Raw genomic sequence first — 14357 nt, 5'->3', positions numbered from 1 at the left:
TTAAAAACAGAGCTCAGATTTTTTTAATGGCTTCACATTGGCAACAAATAACTAACGAAATAAATAAATAAATTAGGAAGACATTTTAATAATTAAATTACAGTAAAAATATGACAGTAAAAGTGTGTCCACAGCCTGGTGTTGTTCCGAAACATGAGTGCCAGTGCTTTTGCAATCTCCAACATTTTTGGTTATATTGATAAATAGGCTTTAATAAAGATGAGTTATGAAGTTAAAAATAACCTGTTTTGCAAGTATCTTTATGACCCTGCCTTATTGTATTGTACATAGGCTAAATGTTCATTCTGGCTCAAAACAACTTGATACCTTTCATGAGATACAAGTTTGAGATATGGTTGCGGTATGGCTGCTCTGCTCTGAGCATCACCCTGCAGTTCCCCCACTTCTCTGCACAGACATGACAAAAAAACTATGTTACCTTTGGCAGTTCTGGGTAAGAATATACCCATTTTCTTACAGATATAATATATGAGATGATGGGGCTTTGATTTAACAGTTACATCATTTTAAAATGATCTAACAATAAAACCCCGATGGTTTTATTGTTTTATTGTTAAGATCAGTAGCACTTCCAAAAACTGGCCCATGAATTAAAATGCATAAAAGAGGCAAAAGTTAAATATAACAACAACTACAGCTTTGGCAATTTATTTCTGAGGATGCTGCCAAAAACTGCAGTGGTGTAATGGTGTCATGTAGTAAGTTGTGTTTTTGCGCCATCTAGTGGTTGTTGATTCACATCACACATTTTATCTGTGGGTCTGATTAGCATTTGTTTCAAATTTGAAATGATTGCCAGTGGCTGGGCTGGCTGGGCCTTGGGTCCTGGTTGGTTTGTCGCCAGGGGTTGTTGGTTGTGGGTTGTGGGTGCGTGCGCGGAGGCTAACAGAGATGGAAGATGAACTCATCCTGGGTGTCTGTTGTCTTATGTAGTGTGGGAGTTCACTGAATGTTGGGGTGGGTGTTTTTTCCTCTGCAATGGGGTCAGCTGGGCCACCCCAAGCTCTGTAGGGCTTGGCGGTGCTGCTTCTGTGGGCCCCATTCTGGATGGGCCCGGGCTCCCTCGCCTTGCTGGATTTCGGGGAACAGGGGTGCCTACCAGGGTCAGTGGCTGGCTCCAGGATGTGTGCATGAGAGTGGGAATGGATCTCTGTGTCTGTGTGTGCCTGTTTGTCTGTGTCTGTGCGTCAGGTTGGGTCTTAGACTGCACCTCTCTCAGTACATCTCAGCCCCCACACCCAGGTATGGAAGCCTAGCTCTCCCCACCACACTTCGTGCCAGTGGCTGATGCCCCCACCTGTCATTGTATTGGTGGTTCTCTGTGTCTGGGGATGGATGCCCAGGTATGTATTGCTCACTCTCAGTGGCTGCTTGGCAGAGCCTCACCCCCGTGGCTTGGCCAGGTCCCTTCTGGGGTGTGGAGGGCCCTCAGTTCTTCTTGTGCTCTTGCGCTCTGGGGGGCCTCTAGATGTCTGGGGCCCAGATCTTCTTCATGCCTGCTTCATGTCTTGGGGGGAAGGGATATGGCTCTGTGCAAATCTTCTTTTAATGTCCGTAGTGCCAAAGTGCAATAACGTTATTGCAATTCAGTACATTGCCTTTATTTTAAGAAAAAGATTTTTAAATAATTTAAAGTAATTTCTCCAGAAAGAATTCAAACCTGAAAATAATCTCCTAATTTTATTACAGTAAAAAACAATAACACACAAAACAAAATGGTCATGTTTTAAGGGAGCATTCCATTTGTCCCACCAGGGGGCATATTCATGCTATATAGGCCCTCTGAAGAGAAAGCCATGACTGGTGATGACCTTAGCCCTAAATTTAACCCTATAGGATATGTATTCTGTTTCCCTACAAAAAAATTATTTCTGTTTGCTTGGTTGAAAAGGAATTTACAAATTTAGGGTTAATGTTTGGAACTTGGGTTGGGATCGTCACCAATTATGACTGTAAAGCCTTAAAACAATAGTGGCTACACAGTCACATCATGAAACTCAATTTTTTAATAGAATTTACCTCATATGCGACCAAAGCATGCAAGTAGAGCTGGGCCATATCATACCATTCACAGTAATACTGGTATAATGTTGGGCAACGATAAGAAAATTAAATATGGCGATAGAATACGGGTAAGACACGCATGCGCAGTGCCTTTGTTTTCATACACACATGGCGGAAAAAGCATGGCGGTGACGGAGAATAAGAAGGGCGAAAGCGGATCGTTGAATGAAACAGATGAACCAGAATTGCTTTGTTAAAATGCTGCAACTTCAGTGGTGTGAAACTGGTTTAGCTTTCGTCCGTCAGATACACAACAAAGCACATTTTCTGGTAGAGCATGCTAGCGGGCCGTTGTTATTACCGTGTTTTTTGGAAAATACGGCACACTTAAAATCAATCCTTTAATTTTTCGGAAAATCGACAGTGCCCCTTATAGTCCCATGTGCCTTATGTATGAATTCTGGTTGTGTTTACTGACCTCGAAACGATTTTATGTGGTACACGGTGCTCAAAAATCTGTCAAATGTTTTAGTAAGACTTTGCTAAGCTACGAAGCCGCACCGCTTGTAGTGATGTGTCGGTCGCAAACGAAACGGCTCTTAGAGCCGGGTCTTGGAAGTGAACGACGCGAGCCGGCTCCTTATCGCGAGCTGTGGGTTTTTTTTTCTTTCTCTCACCCTCTCTCTCGCACTTTTTTCCTGCTATACTCTGCACGCCTTTGCGCTGGGAAGAGGGGGGAGGGGCGGTAGTTACACTTGCAGTAGCACAGGAACAGAGCGGGAGGGAAAGAGAGAGAAAGAGAGCCAGGGACAAAGGTATAGTAATCATCCACAACTATTTTGATAAAGGATTCAGAAAGTTTATTCATGCAGGCCCATATGACAGAGAATATGCATGTCCTTTTCGTTTTCATATTTTAATTTATATTTAATTGTGTTGTGGTTTGCAGTGTTTTGTGTTGTTTTACTTTAAATTTGTTTAAAAGGAAAAAGCTGAAAATTTAAATATTTAAAAGTTGAAATCAAAGGAGTTTGCAAAGAAAAGCGTCTGGACTTCTTTAAGTTACTTGAAGACGTTTCACCTCTCTTCCGAGAAGCTTCTTCAGTTCTAAGGTCAAATGGTGGGGAGTCCCAGATTTAAACTCAGTGGGAGTTTCCCCCCACAGAGGGACAAAAGGACCCCCTGATGATCCTCTAATCGCCTGAGCCAAGGTGTGAAACTGGGTGTGGGTCCCAATCAGGGTGTAAAGGGGGTAAAGGGGTAAAAGGGTAAAAGTTGAAATGTGAATAGTTGGTTTTTGTATTATGATTTATTTATTATTGTATGTGGGGTGAATAAATAAAAGTATATTTACGGTCGCCCGTACAGACAAAGCACGTACAAATTTCAAAACACGTAAAAACTCAGAAGCACGTAAAAACTCCAAAACATGTACAAAAGACAACAGAAGTGCTCCAGAATGCTAGGGGCAGTGTTGAGTTTTTGTTACCTAGAGGCTACACAAGCCAGCAAGTACCAACGACGGTATTTGGTGTGTGGTAGTAACAGGTAAATGAACATTTTTTTTTAAATTATTTGAATATATATATGAGTGCTTGTGTGTAACTTGTGTGTAACTGCACACAATAGAATTTTAGGTCTCTACGTCCATCCCATGGGGAATGGGAGCGAAAACAAAAGTGTTGCGTTTATATTTTTGTTCAGTGTATATATATATAATTTTTTTTTTTCCTGGACTTGCACCAGGAGAAAAAAGGGTCAGTAATTCTATTAATGCAGCTGAACAGGTGGATCATTTTAAAAGTTTACAGTGATCGGGGGATGGCTCTGAAGTTTAACTTCTAGATCAGGGTGAGTTAAAAGCTCATGTAACTCTCCAGTTTACTTAAAAATCATTAAATCATTTTCTCATTTAGCATTCGATTGCAAAAAATATTTTATCTGTCATTAATATGAGTCATTTCAGACTTACAAACCAAGGACCGATTAAAAAGCCTGTATGTATTTTTATAAAAGTGGACTAAACTGGCTGATTGACAAATTTTATACATTAACTGAAGGTTTGATTATTGTTTGTACCAAAAAAAAGTTGGATCCAGAAATGATGAATATATCTATGAATATATTTATGTAAAGATACACGCACACCATCAAATGTATGTGTGTTTAACTTAGTTCTGTAACATGACCGGTAGTATACTAAGATACCAACAGTAAGATGTGTGATTGGTGTTTACTGTAAAAAGCACTCCAAAAGCACTCCATTTTACAGTTGTAAATCTGACCAAGAACAAAACTGCTCAAAAGACAAAGGACATTTCAGCTCATAGAGACTACCAAGCAGATGAAGTCCTTTATTAGATGTGAGGAATAGTGATGTGCGATACCACCGATTTCCTTTCCGATCCGATACCAAGTAAAATTCAGGGTGGTATCGGCGATACTGATCCGATACCGATACTCTGTACAAAAACTTAATGTTTCATTGCATTTCATAATACAATATATAATTGTATTATGTAATTGTAATAATAACATAACCATATTGCTTCATAATGATTAGAGGACATTAGACAACTTGTTTTTATTGCTTAATAATGCAGAATAATCATATAGAAACAAAAAAAACTGACGTTGTACGCTATTTGAGCATGTTGCCTGCCTGCAGCACTAAAGGACTCTGCGAGAGACGTCTGTCTCGCCCTAGCAGCACCTGTCCCTGTCCTCCTCTTCAGTTCGCCTCAACATAAGCTTATCATATTCTGTGATGTGATTTACTCCGAGGTGTTTGACAAGGTCAGTGGTGTTGCCACAACAACGTGTCCACACAGGACTCTGTTTGCGCTCAGCCATTGTTGTGAGTGTGCACGCCAGGGGCTGCGACACATTTATACAGCCGGAAGAATCGATGTTTCAGTATCGATCCGCACACCACTAGTGAGGAACCTGGACCTGAGAAGGAGAATGTAAAAAGCAGGCCCAACCACTGATACTGACCGTGAGCTTAGGCCCGTCACAGTTACATCATACAGTTGAGCTGAAACATTTCTTTGGTCTTGCGTCATCTTCTTGCAGCTGTGCTTTAAGTTCTTCACTGACAACTTTGTGTTTCTCAGTTTGGAGTCCTACCTTTAGTAGTTTGCGTGGATATCATCTTGAAATTGTTTAAAACTTTATACTTTGATGTGGGAACTTTGAATCATGCAGAAAACTTTTTATGCATTTTTACTTTTCTTAGGTAAATTACTTTTTTTTTTTGTAACAAAAAGGTTCCTCTTCTCTCTATTCCACCTGGATGGAGTATATATTGGAATCCATAAACAGATTTTCAGGCCCTATTAAGTACGTTTGGAGGAAACCAAACAGGCATATATCTTAAAATGATAAACAGGAAGCTCACCATTGAGAAAGCCTCTCTTAGGTTTTGTTTTGTTTGATAAACTAACACAGATGTCAGGAGTGACTGAAGAGACTGAACTCTGTTCACAACCTCCATATATATATATATATATTATCCAAGAGAAGAGTTTACTGAAGAAACTCCAGAAAGCAAAGAAGTTGCCGTCGTTGCTGATGGCTGGTGCAATGACGTCCAGATGTTGCATAGGCTCCTTGTCCTCGAATAGCAATTCTTCCCTGGAGTTATGTAAGAGTTGCTCCACCCTCTGAAGACTATTCCCACCCTTGCATCAGATTCTGCAGAAGAGAAAACGTGTCTGGCACGTGCCTGCATCCTTACTTTTGCTTATTTTTATAAAACGCAATCTGCAGATGGTCTTTTAATTTTCTAATGGTGAAAAATTGCATCATGTTGCGGTTAGGCATCTTCTATCTGATGAACGTGATTATGTCACAGTTATTCAGTTGTGTGTTTGATGTTGGTTGGGAAAAGCTCTGGAAGCTTCTGCATGCTCACACAGACACGTACACACACGTGGTGTATATTTAGACCACACAGATGAGGCACTGTGAGGGGAACAGCAGGTAACTGTTTCCTCCCCACATCATTTCTTATGCATATCCCTTTATACCACACAAGGCAGAGAGTAAAAGCATTTTTATCTTAATGATTTAGTCTCGATTAATTGGCATCTGGTTGAACTCGAGTCTGCACATGCTGAGGAATCTCAGTGTAAACTGTCACTCCTGGGCCTTCAGAAGGACAAACAAACATGGGGGTGGGGTGGGTTGTAAAAACTGTTAATGAGCTCATTTGTTGGGTAGTCATGTATGTAACTCAGCTTCAGGTACTTGTGAGTTCTAAACATGGCTATGAGTGGGTTGTGGACTTTTTTTGTCTCTCAAAATTTCATAGAAAGTTCTAGATGCCTCCCCCAACACATCACTAAAAAAGTCAAGCCACTCATCAGCTGGCATGTCAGGGCAATTTGTAGAGAGCAGTAAAAGAAAAGCACTGGGAGGGGGGTCAAGAGATAGATGGAAATACTTTAGTTGGAGAACACCTAGTCCTGCAGTGTCAGACACCCAGATCAATATTTTATTATCTGCATAAGTAAAGCTATAGCATGAAATGTCTCTCTTTGTACTGGAGGCAGGTTTCGGTCTCTTTATATACATCAGAGATGAAACAGGAGACAGATAATCTTGTGAATGTAAATGTGCGATTTTGAGATCACAATACCAACAATAACATTAATCTGTGTGCTAAAGAAAAGGCTCAGCAGTTTTATGAAACTTTTCTTTCCGAAGAAAGCAGATCCTGCTTTTCTTTTTTTTTTTTAAACATCAGTGGTCTTCCAGACAACCCCCATCGTTTAGTAGCTACCCTGCAATCAGCAGCTGAGTTGGACAGACGTGGCAGTGTGGGGGTAGGGCTGAGGCTCCTGCAACTTCTGGGGAGGCATGAATACTGCTGCATGAAACTTTCTGGATGTTTCCATGTGAAGTTAAGCAGCAGTTTAACAACAGCCAGGGAACAAGTTACAGCTTTTATTCTGGAGTAAAAATGCTTTCTGAGTAACATCCTGCCTGCGGAGACTGTTTTGATGCATGGTGGTGTTCCACACTTGAAGAGAAGCTCATACACACAAATGCCAAAGAGTGCAAAAAGAACTTTAACACTGTATTTATATGCATGCAAAACAATCATTTAATTCACAGTCAGTGGCAGCTTAATCTTTATCTCCAATCATGTGATGAAACCAGAGTTTAAGATTGAGTCAGCAAGCAGTGTTAAAAACCGAGGGGACTGAGGCAGAAACTTAAGACTGACCAGGATTCAGATTTTCTATTCAGGAGCCTTTTGTGGGAAAGTTTTAACGCTGATCCAGGACCAGCACTTACTTCAGTCAGCACAGCTTTCATCCCACCCTGTGATTTCAAGAGGGGGATGTCCCAGCTCCCAGCTTCCTGAGGAAACACAGACACCCTCATTTGAATATCCCATTCCCAACTTCTAGAAAATTCTCTTTTAGGATATATAGAGCCAGGGAAGTCTGTCACAGCCACGCTATCCACCGGACACAGCTCGGAGAAGCAACCCTGCGATAATCTGTGCCAGGTAAGGATCAGAAGATAACGGTCTTTGTTTCACAGGGAGGAATGCGGCGACTGAATGAACTGCTTTGTTATCATGTGTTACAGCTGCAGTTCAGCTACCCTCCATTTTACCCAGTTTGAAAGCTGCAGCTGAGATTCCTCTGTCTGTCAGAGAATACTTCTTGTATTTCTTCTGTTTCCAGTAGGGAACAAATCCTGACCTGTTATCAGAGCTGAAAGTTGTCATGCAGCTGGCAGGGTGGCGCAGGCTTTCTGCTGCTTCCATGTCAGAACTTTGACAACAGTTTAAATGCATTCAGTTCAAACAAATAAAAAAAAGGTTTGCAGGAAAGTAGCGTGCCTGCACCCAGTTTAGCTTGTCTTTCCACTAGGAAGAGTATCACTTTGACTCATTGGAGCTCATTGGATCAAAGTATTTCCCCCCCTCCAGGGTCGGGAAACAAACAGTGAAAAGTGCCTCATCTTGAATGAGCGGTGGGTTGACTAGATTGGCAGCTTAATATTTAATGTTTAAATTCTAGTGGTTGAAAACTTGAAACTAGAACAGAGACGTTAGACTTCGTACTGTGCATAGAGTTTCTCTCCATGAGAATCTGCCTATATGTTCTCACTGCCTGCTCCACAGAGATTACTACATACACCTCTTGTCTTTCAGAATGAAAATCGCAGAAATGAAAACATCTCAAGGTATCACAAACATGCAATCACAGAGGAACAGATGCAGTGTGAGTCTGCATGAGAAACAGTATGCCAGTGCAGCTGGTTATTCAGAGCCATTGTTTGAACCAGAGATGGGATGATTTGGGTGCAGCCTACAGGCATACGCCCTTTTCTTTCTCTGCAGGCAACATGAAAAAAGTCTGCACTGTATGTCTCGCAAGACTGTTGCAAAGGGATTTCTGATCCTCGCATCTGAGGAGACACTATTAACCATTTGTATCACTTAAAATGTGTCCGGAGAAGCGAGATCCAGCTCAATCCAAGTAAACGTCGAGTTTCAGCTGTTCAGCTCAGGCGGCGGTCGCTGCTGACGTGGCACGAAACATGTCTCCCTCAAACTCGGGACATTCCAGAGCTCCTGAGTGGGCTGGGTCAACTCTGCCCTTCCTCCACAGCCCAAGTGTAGTCGGCTCCCTGGCATTTTCTTTCTGAGATATATTTTAATAAATGAATATATTTCTGAATATCACAAACATGCTCTTCTTTTTCTTTTTCTTCTTGTTCTTTTTAAGGAATAATGTCATCATCGTTCTCTTTGCTTCCTTTTCACAGAGTGCAGCTGCTGTTGGAGACAGACAGGATGTGGATGACTAACATTGTAGGCCTTTGTCTGCTGGCCTTGGTGGCCTCTGCAGAGGATGTGAAGCTGAGCACCCACGCCACCGCGCTGGCTGATAAAAGCACCAACTTGGCCTTCAGGTTTGTATATTATTGATTCTGGCGCACTTGTAACATAAAGTAATATTCTCTGTGTTTATATATAAATATATGCATTTTTTAAAATTTCACTTTAGCCTCTACCACACCATGGCAAAGGAGAAAGACACAGAGAACATCATCATTTCTCCTGTGGTGGTGGCCTCCTCTCTGGGGCTGGTGGCTCTTGGTGGCAAAGCCTCCACTGCCTCCCAGGTGAAAACAGTCCTCAGCGCTGACAAACTCAAGGATGAGCATCTGCACGCAGGCCTGTCAGAGCTCCTCACTGAGGTAAGGAGCTTCCCTTGTTTCATAATTCCACCATCATCACCACAGGCCATAGACTCCGAGTTGTCTTTATATCACAAATTAATGGCGTACATGTGCCACTTCTTCTCAGGTGAGCAACGCCAAGACACGCAACACCACCTGGAAAATCAACAACCGCCTCTACGGCCCCAGCTCTGTGTCCTTCGCTGACGAGTTTGTGAAGAACAGCAAGAAGCACTACAACTACGACCACTCCAAAATCAATTTCAGGGACAAGAGGAGCGCAGTGAACTCCATCAACGAGTGGGCGGCCAAGTCCACAGGCGGCAAGCTGCCTGAGGTCACCAAGGACGTGCAAAACCCAGACGGAGCCATGATCGTCAACGCCATGTTCTTTAAGCGTGAGTATGGCGTTAACGCCTGACTGAAGCTCTTTGTGAGGCCAGACGCCTGTGCAGAGTTGTGACCTCGTGTCTTTTTCCCCCCTCACAGCTCACTGGGAGGAGAAATTCCACGATAAAATGGTGGACACCCGTGGTTTCCTGGTTACTCGCTCATTTACTGTTGGAGTTCCCATGATGCACCGCACAGGTGAGTTTCTCTCTCATCTTTCTTTTTGATCTTATTATGTCTCCAGAAGCTGATAAGCCACCCCGCCTTCCAGTACACACATGTGATAAGATCTGCTTTGTCTGCCCCTCTCTCAGGTCTTTATGATTTCTACGAGGACACAGAAAATAAAGTCTTTGTGCTGAACATGCCTCTGGGCCAGAAACAGGCCTCCATGATCCTTATCATGCCCTATCACCTGGAGCCCCTGGAGCGCCTGGAGAAACTCTTGACAAGGAAGCAGGTGGACACTTGGCTCAGCAAGATGGAGAACAGAGCCGTAGCCATCTCCCTGCCTAAGATCTCAGTGGAAGTCAGCCACAACCTGCAGGTAAATGTTTGCACACTGGATGGCTCAAATGGAGTGTAACTTTAAGAGTGTTAGAAAATATTACTGTGAACCCAGAGCGCTGAGCAACTTCATCTGTGTTTTGCAGAAACACCTGGCTGAGCTGGGCTTGACAGAAGCTGTGGACAAAGCCAAGGCTGACCTGTCCAACATCTCTGGAAAGAAGGATCTCTACCTTTCCAGCGTCTTCCACGCATCAGCCCTGGAGCTTGACATCGAAGGAAACCCATACGACACAAGCATCTTCGGTACTGAGAAGCTGAGGAACCCCAAACTCTTCTACGTAGATCACCCCTTCATTTTCCTGGTAAAGGACAACAAGACCAACTCCATCCTGTACATCGGCAGAGTGGTTAAACCTAAAGGGGACAAAATGCGTGATGAGCTATAATGTTTAAAGTTATAAATTGTGGTGGGTAGCTTTATTATTTGTGAAATTATGGCAGGAAACTGTGCACGTGTGTAATTGTGTGTGATTTTATGCACGCGCATGTTTTGTTTTTGGTATGATTGTTACCTCAGTAGCACATTCCAATTGACAATCTGTGGACTGAATATCCGAGCTTAGAAACATTCGACTTTCCCAGGGAACAAAGCTGTTTACATGGCTTCGTCTTAAGAACATGCTGGTTTGAATAATCTAAAAAAAGTGCCTTTTTTAAGACTTCCACAAACAAACAGCAGTCGGCACAGCAGACAGCATGCTTATATTAAGTACAAGTCCTCTTTCACATCCTGTTTTTGCCTGCGTGTGTTCGGCTACGACCTGTGTGTGCGTTTTTGTTTTTTTTGCAATATCTTTAATGTTTAAAGAGAAAAAAGATCGATGCACAAGCTGTTTTACAGTGCTGTCTCATTCCCCCTCTCATTTTGCCTCCAGCCTGCACTGAACTGTTCCCCTGCACGAGCTGAGCTTGCAGGGGGAAGGTGGCAAATCGTCTGGTGCTTAATTCAAGTTGCAAACCATCTTCTGTGTCGTTTTCTTGCTGTAGGTATTTTCCACAAAGAATCTGTTGGAATGGTGTGATTTATGTGATTAATGTGGACCTTTTTCAATAAAAAAAATGAAGAGAACATATTTGTGCGTGGCTCTTTTCTTTGTTGAGAATCTCCTGAATGAATACCACGTGAATGCCATTCAAATACGGATGATAGAGTGCTATAGGGAGCTGAACTGGAGAATGTGTGCACGCTAGTGTTAACATCTCTAAAGGATAACAATTTTTCCAGCTGGCTGAAGGTCAAACAGTCTTCCCAGGTCTGGAATGCAGTGATAACCCTCAAGGGAATTTGGTGGACCATTTCTCTAAACACTACCAGCCTAAATAATAACACCAGTGGGATCTTTTGTTGGGATCTTCCTGACAATGCAGACTCTACATTGTTTAAAAACTGGAGTGCGGGGTTCTCATGGTGAGTGGGAAATCTAATCTCCAGATGTTTGCGCATAGCAGGATGTAGCTGCAAGACAACAGCACACCGACAAAAGAATAAACATCTATAAATGAGCGCCTCATAGACTCTCAGTATTCCTGTAGGGCTTCTGTTTCATGCACGTCAAATACGCATTGGGACAGAAATAAAAATAAAGAATGCTACAATAAAAATCACCAGAACCTCTCATACGAGAGGACGTAATCTCATTGTGAGACACAAGTGCGTCTTCTACAGAGAAGCATGCCGCCACCTTGTGGTTGCTGAGAATAAGAGAGAGCGAGCTTTTTAAGGTGTTACAAATGAGTGATTTAGTTACTTTATATTTACACAGATCTTACACATTGCATTACAGTTACATAATATACAAGACAAATAAACATCATATAAGTTACACAATATACATTACAATATATTGCTGACTGACTTAGCTGTTGATTTGTATACTGAGCATGAATAATACTTCTATTTTCAAAAATAACATGATGTGATCAGTGGGAGAATTTGCAAAATTTATAATCGGCTAAAATATGTTTCATTGTTCAGCGCGTGAATATAAGATTACTTCATACTTAGGGCTGAGTCCAAAACATGCATCAAAAAAAGGTACGTTTCTACTAAACGACATTTTGTATCTATTTCAGTTTTTTACTTTGTAAAGGTTTTACCTTATGCAATCCGCAATGAAACTACAGTGCACAGGGACATTTCTTGTATTGTTGTATTACTTTACTTTTTAATCTAAAAAGAAGTAGATAAGAGGTTAAAAAGCAAAACAAACAAAAAAAAAACCCCAAAATCTGCTCAGCGCTCATTCCCAAATTTTTTTTGTGAAAATTTTGTGTTTTAATTGTTGTACAGGGCTTTCTAGCTCTTATGTCTGTGACAAGCACTAATATATATATATATATATATATATATATATATATATATATATATATATATATAACATTGTATTTACTTGCTAATTTACTTTGAACCGGAAGGTGGTGCTGTTCATCTGTTACTCCTTGCTGTCCTGGATATATATGTGTAAGTTATATACATGGGACCATTATCTTTTAAAGAAACCATGTGACACTTGACACACGATTACAAATTCACGTGTGTTAATAATAATTAAATAATAATAAAAGTTTGGTTGGAATTTTGGTTGATGTGAATAAAAACATAATGTTTTCTCTACATTTTTGATTTTTTCCCCGTAAAGCCTGATGTATATACAGTCGACACACATACAGTGTGACTGTGAGCAATAAATTTCACAAAAACGCCCTATGTATTAAACATGATACAAGTTAAAGCTCGTATATGCAAACTGATATTCAATGTCTTCTATTAATTCAAGGTTGAATAATCTCTCCAGTTTTATTTATTGATGTTTTTCATTATTCAGGCTTTACAGGTTTAAAATGTCTGACATCATTGAGAATTTTTCACTGGGTCTGTTATAGATTTTCAACATGTATCTTATTTGTATCGTCTTACTGAGCACCTCATCAGAAACAGAACATTAAGGCGGATTCATTTAACTAGAGTTTTGAGTGCTGACAATAGATGTTAAAATGACACTGAGCACATTAGAAACAGTGACATGTTTCACTAAAGGAAGTGGCCATTTTCCTCCTCATGACCGAAATAAAAATGAGTCGTACTTTTCCTTATTTATACTTGTTAAATATTTCAAGAAAAAAAACTGTAGGTGTTAGGTATTTTAGTACCATGGTAGCATTTACTGGATATTGTTTTATAGTGACATTATGCAGGAAAACTCTGTCATTCAATAAGGCCCCTTTGTTTTAGTTATTTTTCTCTTTGACCCAAGAATTGATGTGTGAGAATCACAGGCTGGTACAAGGTTGAAATACCACAGAGATCACTCCCTCAGCTACATTAGTTTCTTAATCTTTTAGACGCCTGTTGAAGGCCAAATGGTTTGTTTCAGATTTCACTAATGTAAGAACTCTTCGTTTTGTGCCTTGAAAATATGTCGCTGAGATAATCACAATTGTAGCTGAACTAATAAACTACACAAAGGATGCTTCTTCACCCAAGGGCAGGAAGACGCTGCCTTATCTTGGTCTGTACTGGTTTAAACTGATAAATCTGCTGTCTCATGAATTTTACCCTCTATATAAACTGTTGGACTTGTGAATAAAGTTGAGTCACTTTGGGAAGACAATCTAAAGCAGTCTCTGTTTTCTTGTTCTCCCAAGCTGCTCCCGAGCTCGTACTAACACGCTGAATGGCATGCTTGAATATTACTTGAGAATATATTTGACTGTGTTACAGACTAAGGTACATTCTCTGCTGATAGACGTCCACGCCTCGAAGGAAGTCGATCCACGGATTAGGCCCTGGAAACCGTTTCCTTCAGTAGGCATGGGCTTAAATGTACTTTGTCATGTGCTTCAAGACAGTAGAAAAAAAACTGATCGACCCCTTTCTTTTTTTCCTCTCATCTTGTTATTTTCATACAGTAGCAGCTTTTGCCTCAAACTTTGAATGGCTAACCAGTTTTAGAATTCAGCCACAGCTAAGTAACAGTCTCGACAACTATATTATGAGCTTTATAACAAACTAAAAACAGATAAAATCACCAGAAAAAATGATAACATTTCATTTTGAAATAGGCGTTTGGGGCACTCAAATTTTCCAGCAAGTGAGCTTCTGATTGCCCTGTAATAGGTGACCACGCAGTGGCCGGTGAGTGCAGAGAGGAGTGAGCGAGTGC

The 14357-nt window shown here is 41.1% G+C and overlaps 1 protein-coding gene across 3 annotated transcripts; it reads left to right on the top strand.

The window, feature by feature from the left end:
- The first annotated feature begins 7431 nt into the window (after positions 1-7431).
- Positions 7432-11267, top strand: serpinh1b (serpin peptidase inhibitor, clade H (heat shock protein 47), member 1b). Of its 3 annotated transcripts, XM_085429815.1 has the most exons (8): positions 7432-7546; positions 8201-8232; positions 8818-8964; positions 9060-9252; positions 9362-9632; positions 9724-9822; positions 9939-10171; positions 10278-11267. In XM_085429815.1, the coding sequence occupies exons 3-8, from the start codon at positions 8846-8848 to the stop codon at positions 10578-10580; spliced, it is 1218 nt and encodes a 405-aa protein (XP_085285941.1). In that variant the 5' UTR covers positions 7432-7546; positions 8201-8232; positions 8818-8845; the 3' UTR covers positions 10581-11267. The 3 variants fall into 3 exon arrangements, with proteins under 3 accessions (XP_085285941.1, XP_085285940.1, XP_085285939.1); XM_085429814.1 differs by lacking the exon at positions 8201-8232 and having other exon boundaries at positions 7463-7546; XM_085429813.1 differs by having other exon boundaries at positions 7505-7546; positions 8201-8964.
- Positions 11268-14357: the final 3090 nt, after the last annotated feature.

Source organism: Copadichromis virginalis, linkage group LG14, assembly GCF_057382275.1.
Source record: "Copadichromis virginalis isolate Kocher_CV1m ecotype Utaka linkage group LG14, C_Virginalis_male_GT1.1, whole genome shotgun sequence".
Classification (NCBI taxonomy): Eukaryota; Metazoa; Chordata; class Actinopteri; order Cichliformes; family Cichlidae; genus Copadichromis; species Copadichromis virginalis.
Note: the sequence above shows the minus strand (reverse complement) of the source record. Positions and strands in the feature narration are given on the sequence as shown.

Bases quoted from the DNA above. Each gene is read 5' to 3' on its own strand.
- serpinh1b (XM_085429813.1), top strand. From the start codon at position 8,783: ATGTCATCATCGTTCTCTTTGCTTCCTTTTCACAGAGTGCAGCTGCTG. The intron at 9,253-9,361 runs GTAAGGAGCTTC...ACTTCTTCTCAG, and splicing joins TGTCAGAGCTCCTCACTGAG to GTGAGCAACGCCAAGACACG. The intron at 9,823-9,938 runs GTGAGTTTCTCT...CCCCTCTCTCAG, and splicing joins TCCCATGATGCACCGCACAG to GTCTTTATGATTTCTACGAG.